This window comes from Neofelis nebulosa, chromosome 17, assembly GCF_028018385.1.
Source record: "Neofelis nebulosa isolate mNeoNeb1 chromosome 17, mNeoNeb1.pri, whole genome shotgun sequence".
Classification (NCBI taxonomy): domain Eukaryota; kingdom Metazoa; phylum Chordata; class Mammalia; order Carnivora; family Felidae; genus Neofelis; species Neofelis nebulosa.
In genome coordinates, this window is record NC_080798.1 from 57,695,775 (window position 1) to 57,708,440 (window position 12,666).

Consider the following 12,666-nt stretch of genomic DNA (forward strand, 5'->3'; position numbering starts at 1 on the left):
GCGCCGGGGGCGGAGCCTTTGCGGGGCCCGCCCCCGGCGTCCCTGCGTGCCGGCCCACCTTACTGCGCGTGCGCGGCGGTTGCCGTGGAAACCGGGCAAGCGTCGGGCAGCCAACGATTCGGGCGCGAGTGGTCGACTGAGGAGGAGAGCGGGGCCTCCCTGGCGGGGCCGGGGGCAGTGGCGACCCCACGGAACGGGGCTTTCGGTGCTTCCGGAATGAGCATGCTCCCCGAGACCTCGGAGCCCGTGGTGGACGGGCCGGCGGAGCAGGGCTGCGCGCAGGAGCCGAGCGTGGAGGAGTCGGCGAGCGACCACGGGGACGCAGACCTGGGGGGCCTCAAGGAAGGTGCCGACTGCCGCCCCAGGGAGCCGAGGGGGGGGCGAGGGGCTGCCCCCAGCACCACACCTGACCTTCCCAGCCAGCGGGAACAACAGTAATAATAACAGGAGCGGCACACACTTTTTAAAGGATGCGTGCCCAGCGTTCACCGTGTTTGAGCCTTACACCCTGCCCTCAGCGGCAGGCGCTCCTCCCCCAGTTCATAGAGATGAGGAAACGGACTTAAAGAGGTTTTGAAACTGGTTCCAAATGGATCACCCTCATTCGGTCAATGACAGAACAGACTCATGCTGCATAGTCCGACTCCGGAGCGCTAGCCCTTGCCCAACACCCCCTTCCCCCATCGCCCACCTGTTCCATGTTTTCAACGTATCTCTTTGTTGCTACCACCGTGTAAGACGAAGGCTCTCCCCTTCTAGACCGCAGGCTGTGTTGGGGCAGGATTTCCTGATCGAATTCAATGTCCAGTCCAGTGCCTGGTCCGTGATAGAGAGTGAGTGACGAGCTGGTGATTCTAGGGTCAGTGGGTGACTGCCTCCACAGAGTTTCCCAGAATGGGTTTAGAAGACAGCCTTCACCCTCTGCTCCCATTTCGCCGCTCCATTTCCTAAGGGAAATCTTTTAACGATGAGACAAACTACCTGATTTGTATTTCATTTTTTGGACGCAGTCAACAAACATGTCTTGAGCACTGACCTGTCCAGGCAAGCCCTGTATGAAAGAGCTGTAGGGAAGCCTTGTAGCCGTCTGGAAAGAGATAGGCTTTGGAGCTGCTCACGCTGGGTATGGGTTGCGGCTCTGCAACGAACCAGCTTTATGGCTGCCAGCCCAGGGTTTAAACCTCTCTTTGGGGGCAGTCTCCTCATCTGTAAGCAGGGATAATCATGATTAGGTTGCTGGGTTACTGTGGGCCATTAATCAACGCTAGCTCTTGTCATTCATGCAACCAATCAATCATTACGTATATGGAGCACCTCCTCTTTATTCCGCAAACACTTATCTGGTGCCTCTCTTGGCTGGGCATTGTGTGCAGTGGGAAATAGAGGAGTGTAAGACACAGCCCCACACACGGAGTGTTTACTGTGGTTCGATAGACCACAGGAACACAGAGTGCAGTCGCCAGTGGCTCTTAAAGGTTAAGTGCATTTGAACTGGCCAGTTTTGATTGACCGCTAAAAAAAAAAAAAATTAAGTGCCTTTGAATGTGCTCATTCTCTTCTTACCAACGATATTTTCACCGTTTTTGTTTCTTTTCCTGTGGTTTTTCTTTCGAGAACTTTTACAAAAGAAGAGAGAACATCATAACAAGCACCCAGGCACTGTCCCTAAGAGTTGAAAATGATCAATACTTTATCATTTCTGCTTGAAGTCTTTTTTAAACTTAAGAAATAAGGCATTTCAGATAAAGTTGATGTTCCTTTTGGCCTCCTGCCCTCAGTTCATTCTCTGCTCCCCTTCTCCAGAATTTTGTATGAATTCAATCACCTCTGTCTCTGTAATATATCCTTAAACAGTGCAGAGCATTGGTTTGTATGTTTTAAACTTGTATGAATGTTATCCTGGGCTTATTGCGAAACTTGCTTTTTCATTTCATACACGTTTCTGAGAATTATCCGTATTTTTTTAATGTGTGTCTATTTTTGAGAGAGAGAGAGAGGGAGACACAGAATGCGAAGCAGGCTCCAGGTTCTGAGCTGTCAGCACAGACCCCCACCCAGGGCTCGAACCCACAAACCGCAAGATCATGACCTGAGCCGAAGTCGGATGCTTAACCGACTGAGTCACCCAGGCGCCCCAAGAATTGTCCATATTGATTGATGTAGCTCCAGTGGCTTCTTTTCCAAGGCAGACTACTGATCCATTGTTTTATATAACCAGTCGCTATGGATGGATGTTTGCACTGTTGACACTCTGTGGCTGTTAAAAGTAACGCAGAAATGAATATCTTTGCACACGGGTCCTTGCACACCTGTACGAGAGCTTTTATAGAGGACGTGCCCGGAAGCAAACTTCCCGCGGTCCTTACCGATGCTTTACAAACTGTCACCCACGTTCCATACTAAACACAGATACTAATCAAGCTGAAATTGGGCAAATTTTTTTTCTACCCTTCTTGACCTCTATAGAACCAGTCTCTCTCTTTTTTTTTTTTTTTTATAGCAATTAATGATCCTAAGGAAACACGTGTGGGTCCTTCTGACGTACGCTACCCAAGCGAGCAGAAACAGAGTGGCGATAGCGGGGCAGACGGTCACTTAGGACACCAGACAGATGACAAGGGAGACCACGGCCCCAGGTATGTGGGCATGCTGCTGCCAGTTCCAGCGCACATTTACTGAGGAAGGAAGATCGTGTGACCGCCCCTTTGTATCAATAAGGAAACTGAGGCTCGGGGAGGTTAAAGAGCCGGCCCTGGTGTCTGAGAATTGGTAGGGGAGTCAGGACGGCGCTGCCTCTGTGGCACAACTAACCACAATGCATTAAACTTTAATGCCAGACCTGGAGAAAGAAATTCTGGCCGTTCTTGATGACACCGTCGAAAGTATTTTTATTAGAACCTACACGGCAATTTTCAAGATTGCTGAAAGTGATGATATGGGACGAGGCCCTGAAAAAGGCGTACTGAAAAAGAACTTAAAAGAGTCCAGGAAGAAAAAAAAAATTAGTTATCAGGCATGTAGGATATTTTGGAATTTGGGGGAGAAGTTCTGGACTGTATTGCAAATTGAAATTTCAAATTGCTGACAAATTGCAACGAATTTCCTTTTCATGTTTCTCATGGAACAGAATGACTAAACGTTTTATACAGAAACTCTGCAAGCAACACCAACTTTACATTACCCCAGCATTGAATGACACGCTGTATTTACACTTTAAAGGTAAGGACCTGGGGGCGCCTGGGGGGCTCTGTCGGTTAAGTGCCTGACTTGGGCTCGGTCATGATCTCACGGTTCATGGTTTTGAGCCCCTCACCGGGCTCTGGGCTCACAGCTCAGGGCCTGGACCCTGCTTTGGATTGTGTGTCCCCCTCTCTCTCTGCCCCTCCCCTGCTTGCTCTCTGTCTCTCTCTCAAAAATAAACAAACATTTAAAAAAAAAAGTTTTAAGGTAAGGACCTGGCCCAGAAGTGTCGCATCAGGCCGAAGTTATCAAAAGTGTCTTGCTGGGATCCTCTGGAGTTCTCAAAGTATATCAAGGTAGAAATTTCAGAGTTGAATGGAGATTTACGGAAAAGCAGTATTTCTCCGAAAAGTCTTCCCTGACTGGAGTTTATAAAGGGGGCCACTGCCCGTACCGATACCAGGGAAGCGTGTTGCGATCTTTGATTTATATTTTCTAAAGGACTTTACGTTTTTCAGACCAGGCCAGGAAGGCCCCCAAGGGCTCTTAAAGAAACACAGGGCCTCCTAACTGGCCTCCTCATCTCCACGTTGCCCCCTCCAAAATTCTGCACCCAACGTAGGAATCGCAGGGAATGGGATGATGTCGCAGGGCGGATCCCGAGGGGACCGATCTTTAAGAGGTTGGAAGAAGAGGACCCAACAGGTTGGACTTAGGGGAGAGAGTCAGAAGGTACAAGAGCTAGGAGGGAGGAGTCCCTGGATTCTCTGCTGCTGCCATGGACCAAATTGTCCCCAAACCTAGCGATGAAAACAAATTCAATGTCTGGTACCGTTTCTGAGGGCCGGGAATCTAGGAACAGCTTTGCTGGGTCGTTCTGGCTAATCAGCGATACTACAATTTTTTAATCAAAAGTTGTTCAGGGGGGCGCCTGGGTGGCTCGGTCGGTTGAGCATCCGACTTCGGCTCAGGTCACGATCTTACGGTTCGTGAGTTCGAGCCCCGCGTCGGGCTCTATGCTGACAGCTCGGAGCCTGGAGCCTGCTTTGGATTCTGTGTCTCCCCCTCTCTCTGCCCCTCCCTCGCTTGCACTCAGTCTCTCTCTATCTCTCTTAAAATAAATAAACATTAAAAAAAATTTTTTTTAACTTTTTTGGGCAAAAAAATAACCTTTCAAAGGCTTTGCGTAAGAGCAGAGGAACGATGAACTACAAATTGATAATGAGTTACTAAAGTAAAGAAAATGTTTTCTAACCTTAAGTTTGGCTCATAAAACTGAAAAATGGAAGGAAACAAAACCCACAGTTAGCACTCCTTTCAGGCTTAGCCGGGTCCCCACGCTCATGGTACGGCTTCCCTTGGCTGTCTTCCCCTGCTTGGACCTGCTTCTGGCTCATTTCGGGAAGGCCCCCCATCACCTCCACTCACTCCCGGCCGTGAAGGGAAGGTGGTTGCTACAGGGCTCGGCCCCACCTTACCCGACTGGCCGTCCCAGCGAAAAGACCACCTCTCTCCAGCGGACCCAGCAAAACCTCCCAGCTATCAAAGTTGGCCCCGCTTGGCTAAGTGTGACTGGCCCCCAGTGAACTGCTAAGACTCTGTTTGGCCCCCCAGGAAGCCATGGGGCAGCCCCAGGAGAGGAATGCCCCTCAAGGAAGGTGGCCGTGGTGTTCCCGGCGGAAGGAGGTGTGGATGCTGGGCAGGGAGGCATACACAAGGGTGACCCCGAGCTCCTCGGACGCCCCCTTCCTTCTCACCAGGTTTCGATCGCATCGAGAACCTGGAAGAGTACACGGGGCTGCGTTGCCTCTGGCTGGAGTCCAACGGGATACAGAGAATCGAGAATCTGGAGGCCCAAACCGAATTGCGATGTCTCTTCCTGCAAGTGAACTTGCTTCGTAAAATCGAGAACTTAGAGCCTCTGCAGAAACTGGATGCCCTCAACCTGAGCAACAATTTCATCAAGACCATTGAAAACCTCTGTAAGATGCCCCCACCCCCGCCCCCAGGGGTCTTTCTCTGTGCCCCTGCGCCCACCCCTTTCCCCTGGGGGAGGTTCTGGAGGATTTGTATACCCCTGTTGCTTACTTCTGCCCACCTCACCTTCCAGCCTGCCTGCCGGTCCTGAACACGCTCCAGATGGCCCACAATCACTTAGAGACCGTGGAAGACATTCAGCATCTAAAGGAGTGTTTGAAACTTTGCGTCCTCGACCTTTCCCACAATAAGCTGAGTGATCCCGAAATCCTGGGCGTCCTGGAGAGCATGCCTGACTTGGTAAGACATACACACGCTCAAGACTTGCGTTCTTTAGATACCGAACCTCTCTTCCCTCCTTTCCTCCGGGCTCTTCCTTCTCCCAGTCTGTCCTCTTGGTGTTTGGAGCTGGAGTAGCTTGAATGCCCAGCCTCCGGGTCATTTCACCCCCAAACGTTTCAGCGTGGGCCGCTGGCAGACGAGAACTTCCTTTCTTGACTGCTCACAGTTACCCCTCACTGGCCCCTCTCACTCCTCCGCCAGAGAAGCCGGCTCCCCTTTCAGGACTTTGCCACGTTCCGGATTTGGTTGATTGCACCCCCGTGGTGTCGTTTAGCATGTTCTGCTGGACCCGTGTTTCTTGTGAAATGCTGATGGGGCCGGAGGTCCCAGCGGTCCAGTGCAGCTCCAGGCTGCGGCACGGCGCGGGGCCTGTCATGTCTGGTTGTCTCTCTTGCGTGGAACTTGAAGACAGCCTGGTGGCCCCCCCCCCCATGTCGTCAGCCTGCTGCAGGCGGTTGAGGCCCCCCCACCCCCACCCCCCGGTTGTGTAGCAGCCACTGGCGAACACGACACCGCCTCCATGAGCCATTCCTTCAGGAGCCACGCGGTGGCCATTGTCCAGACCACATGTCCCTGCCACATTAGCTGGCATACTTCTGCAACCGGGAACCCCCTCATCTAATGGCTCCCCCATGCGTAGTTCACACAGAAAAGGCCGGGATGAAGGTCTGGTTCATTCTTTTTATTCATCGATTTTCGAGGAAGGGGGTCAAGAACCCAGCGACCACTAATGGTGACAATGAACGGCTTTTCTTTCCTGGTGGCATCATGAACTCGGGTTTATGTCTACAGTGTCTGATACGATTTAACCCTTGCTGTCACGTGTACCGAGGAAAGGAAAGTATGACAAGGAAATTTACAAGGAGAGCGTTACAAGGGGCACCCAAAACCCCTGAGTTCACTGTTCACCGCTTAGGGCATCGATGTGCAAGGCAAACCTGGGTCGCTTTAAAGCATGGTAAGCAAATCACAGTTCAGGAACAATCTGAGTAGCTGGTCAAGAAGGGCTAGTTTAGAACTGCCAGCACACGGCGATAATATGAAGCTGTCGTATAATACTTTTTGTTTTTTCTCGTTGCTTAACTGCCGTAACAAAGTACCACACACTGGGCAGCTTAAGTGACAGAAATGCATTTTCTCCTGATTCTGGGGGGTAGAAGGTCCAGGATCAAGGTGTCGTTGGGGCTGGTTTCTCCTGAGGCCTCTCTCCGTGGCCTGTAGACAGACGGCTCACTGCGTCGTCACAAGGTCCTTCCCTCCGTGTGTGTCCGAATCCCCTCTTATCCCCCAATCCCCGACACCTGTCAGACCGGACAAGGGCCCACCCCAATGACCTCATGTAATCTGAATCACCTCTTTAAAGGCCCTATCTCCAAATTCGGCCACATTCTGAGGATGCTGGGGTTAGAAATTGAACGCGTGAATTTGGAGGGGGGGGGGGGACACAGCTCAATCCGTGACAAAAGCAGTCTGCTTTACAGTGACGTTGTGATCGCTTTCAAATCCTCCCCACGCAATGCAGCCCCTTAGTGCCTGCCCCTGGGTGTATTGCCCCCCCCCTCACCCCACCCCAGCCCTGCGGCGCTGGCCCCTGAAGACACCATGAGAATGGAGAAGGCGGTATGAGAATGATGTTTGGGGAATGCTACGTTAACTAGCGTATGGTCTATTTATTTTCACCAATAACACAAACCACTTTAGATCAGAAAACTCACGCCTTCAGGCAAACTAGTTTGGTTTTTTTTTTAACGTTTTTTATTTATTTTTGAGACAGGGAGAGACAGAGCATGAACAGGGGAGGGTCAGAGAGAGGGAGACACAGAATCTGAAACAGGCTCCAGGCTCTGAGCTGTCAGCACAGAGCCCGACGCGGGGCTCGAACTCACGGACTATGAGATCGTGACCTGAGCTGGAGTCGGCCGCTTAACCGACTGAGCCACCCAGGCGCCCCCAGGCAAACTAGTTTTAAATGGCGCTCCCGGATATCACCTTGGCCGCTCAGTTAGTTCTCTGAGTTTCGCAGGCCAGGAAGGAGGAGACGGTGTGTAAAGACGGGGGGGGGGGGGGGGGGGGGGGGGGGGGGCCTCGCTGGTCCAACGACATCCAGCACTTTCCATCCTTTCCATAAGTCAGTGCTTCCTGTCCGCCTAGCTGCGGTGTATGCTTTCTTCAAATGGGTGCTGGCCGGGGAAGAGGGAAAACGATCAATTAGACCAAGGTTAATGTCAGCAGAAGGGCTTGGCTGAGCAAAACAAGGCCCTCGCTGACGCGGAGAGGCCTCCGGATGTGCCTTCCGAGGCTGTTCTGGAAGGACGGTGAGATTCCAGATCTGGAGTTCAAGCGCAGGAAAGCGCTGCTCTATAATCATCAGCCCTGGGGACAGAAAAGTGAGGGGACCCCTCCGGCTTCCCTGATAAAGTCGCGAGGAGATGGCGTGGGCACACGCACCGTGTTTTGTTCTCTCAGAGCACCGCACGCGTGAAACGTTTCAGTCACACCCCTGTTTTTGTAACGGCTTTGGTTCATGCTTACAGCGTGTACTGAATTTGATGGGAAACCCCGTTATCAAGCACATCGCTAACTATCGAAGGACAGTCACCGTACGACTAAAACATCTCACCTATCTGGATGACAGACCAGTTTTCCCAAAGGACAGGTAAGGAGGGGGGGAGCCTGTGGCTCACATTTTAATACAGAATTGTTGTGCACACTTAACAGCAAACTCGTACAAATTTCGGACTTGGGAGCATTTCCGCACATCGTTACACATTCTTAGGAAACAAGTTTGATGGCTGCATAACTGTTTATAATAAGAAATTCCCTGTTTTCAAGCGCTTATTCATAGATTGGCTTTTTCGTAATCCCCTGATGAGTATCCTCGAATATAAGTCTCCGGCCTCGCTCCTGCTGATTTCCATAAGGCGGAATTCTGGGAGTGGTGTTATTGGATTAAGGACTGTGGTTTGAGCCTTTTCAAAGGCACTTGTGAGTATTTTCTAATTGTTTTTTAGCAAGTTTGTAAAGTTCATAACTTCAGCAGACATAGCCGCGTGAAAGAAATCTTTGCCGGGTTAACCGGAGAGCGAAGACTGTATCTCATTTTATTTGGGGGTAACTGATGGGGTCGGGCGTCAGGCAGGGGCATCGTCTCCGCCCATCACTTTCTCCCGCGCTCCTTTTGGAGGCCCTTTCCTTCCTGGTTGCTAAGAGCTCTTCCTTATATTAAGAATATTGAACCCAGGACTCCCAGGACTCACTACTTTCATCTGTGTTTTTAATTTAAGTCCCTTTTGATTCTCAGAGTAAGCCCCCAGTAGTACGGGCTGCCGGTAATATGTTCTTGAACTCGCAAACTTAAATCCAACAGACAAATATTTCCAATAGAAGTGAGAGCCTCCTCTCCAACCAGGTGAGAAAACAAAACCGCCTGCTTCTGGGCAGTCTGAGTTCTGTCCGCTCGGAGGGGCTCGCTAACGTCCCCGGCCTCACATTCCTCACCTGGAAGGGGGGGACAATGTGACCGCAGCGTCCTTGTTCCACGTGGGGTTTGAGCAGAGCTGGGCTCAGAGGAGAGAGCGGGAGCCCCACCCGGGGCAGGGCTGACCCCGCAGGGAAGGGTGAACAGGGGTTGGATCCGGACCCCTGGCGGTGAGACCCCACGCTCTGGCTCAGGGCCCCGAGTCCCCTGGGTCTTAGTTCTAACCGCGCCCACCCCTGGCTGATGGAGCGAGCCACCGGCTGTTCTCCGTGCCCCGGAAGCACTTCACTGGTGTTGCAGGTGTCTACTCACGCGTCACCTTGTTAAGCCCTCCCGACCCCACCCCTCATCTCGGAAGCACCTTTTCCACCTGGGGTCTCTTTAACCGGATTTCTTTTCTGTGGACACATCAGCCTCTGGCATACTTGTTTCCTTCTTTAGGGTCTGTCTTTCCCCATAAAAGGGCAGTTCTAACAGCGAGTATCATCACCTCTTGGGTCACCTGCTGCCGTATCCCCAGCCCCTAGAACAATTCACCCATTCAAGGGGTACAAGTCAGTGCTTTCTAGTGTATTCAGGGTTGTGTGCCCACCCCCACACCCATTCTAGAATATTTTTGTCACCCCAGGAAAGTAACCCTTACTCATTAGCTGATATCCCTCATTCTCGATCTCTGTGGGTTCTTTCTTTTCTGGATGTTTCATATAAATGGCATCACACCACGTGTGGGCTTTCGTGATCGGCTGAGCAAAATCGTTTCAAGGCTCGTCCACACAGCAGTATGTATCAGTGATCCGTTCCAAAACAACGTCACAAAATAATATTCCATTTGGAAATGCCCCATTGTATTTATCCATCTGCTGATGGACTTTTGGGTTGTTTCCACTTTGGGGCTATCGTGAAGGGTGCTGCTACCAATGTTCGTGTGTGGGTGTTTGTGTGGACATCTCTTTTTATCTCAGTTGAGGGGATACTTAGGAGCATCACCCTGGCTTGTACGGGAAGAGTACGTTTATTTTTTTTTTAATTTTTTTTAACATTTATTCATTTTTGAGAGACAGAGACAGAGCGCAAGCAGGGGAGAGGCAGAGAGAGAGAGGGAGACACAGAATCTGAAGCAGGCTCCAGGCTCCGAGCCGTCAGCACAGAGCCCGACGCGGGGCTCAAACCCACAAACTGTGAGATCATGACCTGAGCTGAAGTCAGATGCTTAACAGACTGAGCCCCCCCCCCCAGGCATCCCTGGGAAGATTACGTTTAGCCTTGAGGTTGCCTGGCTCCCTTCCAGAGCAGCAGCACCGCGACGAGCGACTCCCTGCTTGGTGTCCTCGCCAGCATCTGGTGTCAGTGTTTGGGAGTTTCAGTCCTTCCAGTCGGTGTGATGTGGGATCTCATCGATGTAATTTGCAATTCCCTAATGTCATAGGATGCTGAGCTTTTTTGCCATCTGCCTATCTTCTTCGGTGACGTGTCTAGGTCATTTGCCTGTTTTATTTTTGTGTGTGGTTTTTTTTTTTTTTTGAGTTGTCATAGTTGTTTGTTCGAGACAGATGCCATCTCCCAGTTATCTTTCTTGCAAATATTTTCTCCCCATCTGTGGCTTCTGATTTCATTAAAAAAAAAAAAAAATTGGGGGCGCCTGGGTGGCGCAGTCGGTTAAGCGTCCGACTTCAGCCAGGTCACGATCTCGCGGTCCGTGAGTTCGAGCCCCGCGTCAGGCTCTGGGCTGACGGCTCGGAGCCTGGAGCCTGTTTCCGATTCTGTGTCTCCCTCTCTCTCTGCCCCTCCCCCGTTCATGCTCTGTCTCTCTCTGTCCCAAAAATAAATAAAAAATGTTGAAAAAAAAAATTTAAAAAAAAAATTTTTTTTTCTATTTTTAAATTATGTTGTCTTTGTGTCGAGTTGTAGAAGTTCTTTATGTATTCTATTTACACATCCTTCAGCAGGCCTATACTTTGCAAATACTTTCCCACATTCTGTGGGTTGTCTTTTTACTTCGTTTATGGTATTCTTTGTGTTACAAACACTTCTAATATCAACGGAGCCCGAGTTCTCTGTTTTTCTTTTGTTGCTGCTTCTTTTGGCATCACATCGGGAGGGTTTTGCAAACCATCAAAGGCATAGGTGTGCACGTGTTATCTGGAATCCTTGTGGCCACATGTCCCATGTGCCTTCAGTTTGATTTGAGGGAAATGAGCAAGTTTGGTCGGACAGTGTATGTTTTGAATTGACTTTTTAACCTGCGAAAATTCAAACCTTCCCAGTTTCTGGTGTTTTTATTTGTCCTCATTGACAGAGCTTGTGCCGAGGCCTGGGCCAGGGGCGGGCTCGCAGCTGAGAAAGAAGAGAGAGAGCGGTGGGAGAGCAGAGAGAGGAAGAAGATCACAGACAGCATCGAAGCCCTAGCGATGATTAAGCAGCGGGCAGAGGAGAGAAAACTGCAGAAAGCCAGCCAGGAGGAAGGTACGCTCGGGGCTCTGTTTAGACTAGAAATCTGGGCTGGTGAACTTGGTCTTTCAACTCTGGGATTTTTTTTTTAATGTTTATTTATTGAGAGAAAGAGAGAGATCTGGGCTGGCGAACTTGGTCTTTCAACTCTGGGATTTTTTTTTAATGTTTATTTATTGAGAGAGACAGAGAGAGAGAGAGAGAGATCTGGGCTGGTAAACTTGGTCTTTCAACTCTGGGTTTTTTTTTTAATGTTTATTTATTGAGAGAGGGAGAGAGAGAGATCTGGGCTGGCGAACTTGGTCTTTCAACTCTGTGATTTTTTTTTTATGTTTATTTATTGAGAGAGAGAGTGTGTGTGAGAAGGGTGAGGGGCAGAGAGAGGGAGAGAGAGAATCCCAAGCAGGCTCCATGCTGTCAGTGCAGAGCCCATTGTAGGGCTTGAACTCATCAACTGTGAGATGGTGACGTGAGCCGAAATCAAGAGCCAAATGCTTAATTGACTGAGCCCCCCAGGCGCCCCCGGGATTGATTTATTTTTGACCATTCATTCACACCTCTCTGGTCCATGTGCATGTGGCCTCACCTACCTGCCCCCAGCTCTTCCCAGTGGTGAAAGCACAGTTGTGTTAAAATAGCCTAGTTTTCCAAAATAAATGATGCATTGGTTTTCTATGACAGCCATAACAAATAACCATAAATGTAGGGGCTTAAAACCACACACTTATGATCACAGTTTTGTACATCAGAAGTCTGACATGGTCTCATGGGACTAAAATCAAGATGTGGGCGGGGCTGCGCTCTTTCTGGAGGCTCCCAGGGAGAATCTGTTCTTTCATCTTTTCCGGCTTCTAGAGGTGCCCACGTCCCTTGGCCTGTGGCCCCTCCTCCATCTCCCTCTGCAAGACCTTCAACTCTCTCTCCAGCTCTGACTCCCTTGCCCCCCCTCTCTTAGGGATCCATGTGGTGATATCGAGCCCCCCTGGATCATCTAGGATCATCGCCCCATTGTCCTTGATCTCCTCAGCAGAGTCCCTTTTACCACACGAGGTCACATACTCACACGTTCTAGGATTAGGATGTGGACGCCTTTGTGGGGCCATTACTCCGTCTACCACAAATGAACACGGAATTCATATCAAAGCAACGTGGAGTTGTATGGATTTCACGCGCCCCACATGTAGGGCCGCTAACAGCAGTAACATCAGCCAGCATCTGTACGCCGGGCTTAGTCAGTGCCT

At 50.5% G+C, this 12,666-nt stretch overlaps 1 protein-coding gene across 4 annotated transcripts in view; it reads left to right on the forward strand.

Moving 5' to 3' along the window:
• Positions 1-87: 87 nt before the first annotated feature.
• The window catches only part of DNAAF1 (dynein axonemal assembly factor 1), a 23,349-nt gene continuing 10,770 nt past the window's right edge, over positions 88-12,666 (forward strand). For all 4 annotated transcript variants that reach the window (XM_058707190.1, XM_058707191.1, XM_058707192.1 and 1 more), the window contains exons 1-7: positions 88-346; positions 2,501-2,636; positions 3,128-3,219; positions 4,941-5,162; positions 5,291-5,457; positions 8,034-8,155; positions 11,274-11,440. In XM_058707190.1, coding sequence (XP_058563173.1) covers positions 217-346; positions 2,501-2,636; positions 3,128-3,219; positions 4,941-5,162; positions 5,291-5,457; positions 8,034-8,155; positions 11,274-11,440 — 1,036 coding nt within the window. In that variant the 5' untranslated portion in view covers positions 88-216. The remainder of the gene's footprint in view (positions 347-2,500; positions 2,637-3,127; positions 3,220-4,940; positions 5,163-5,290; positions 5,458-8,033; positions 8,156-11,273; positions 11,441-12,666) is intronic.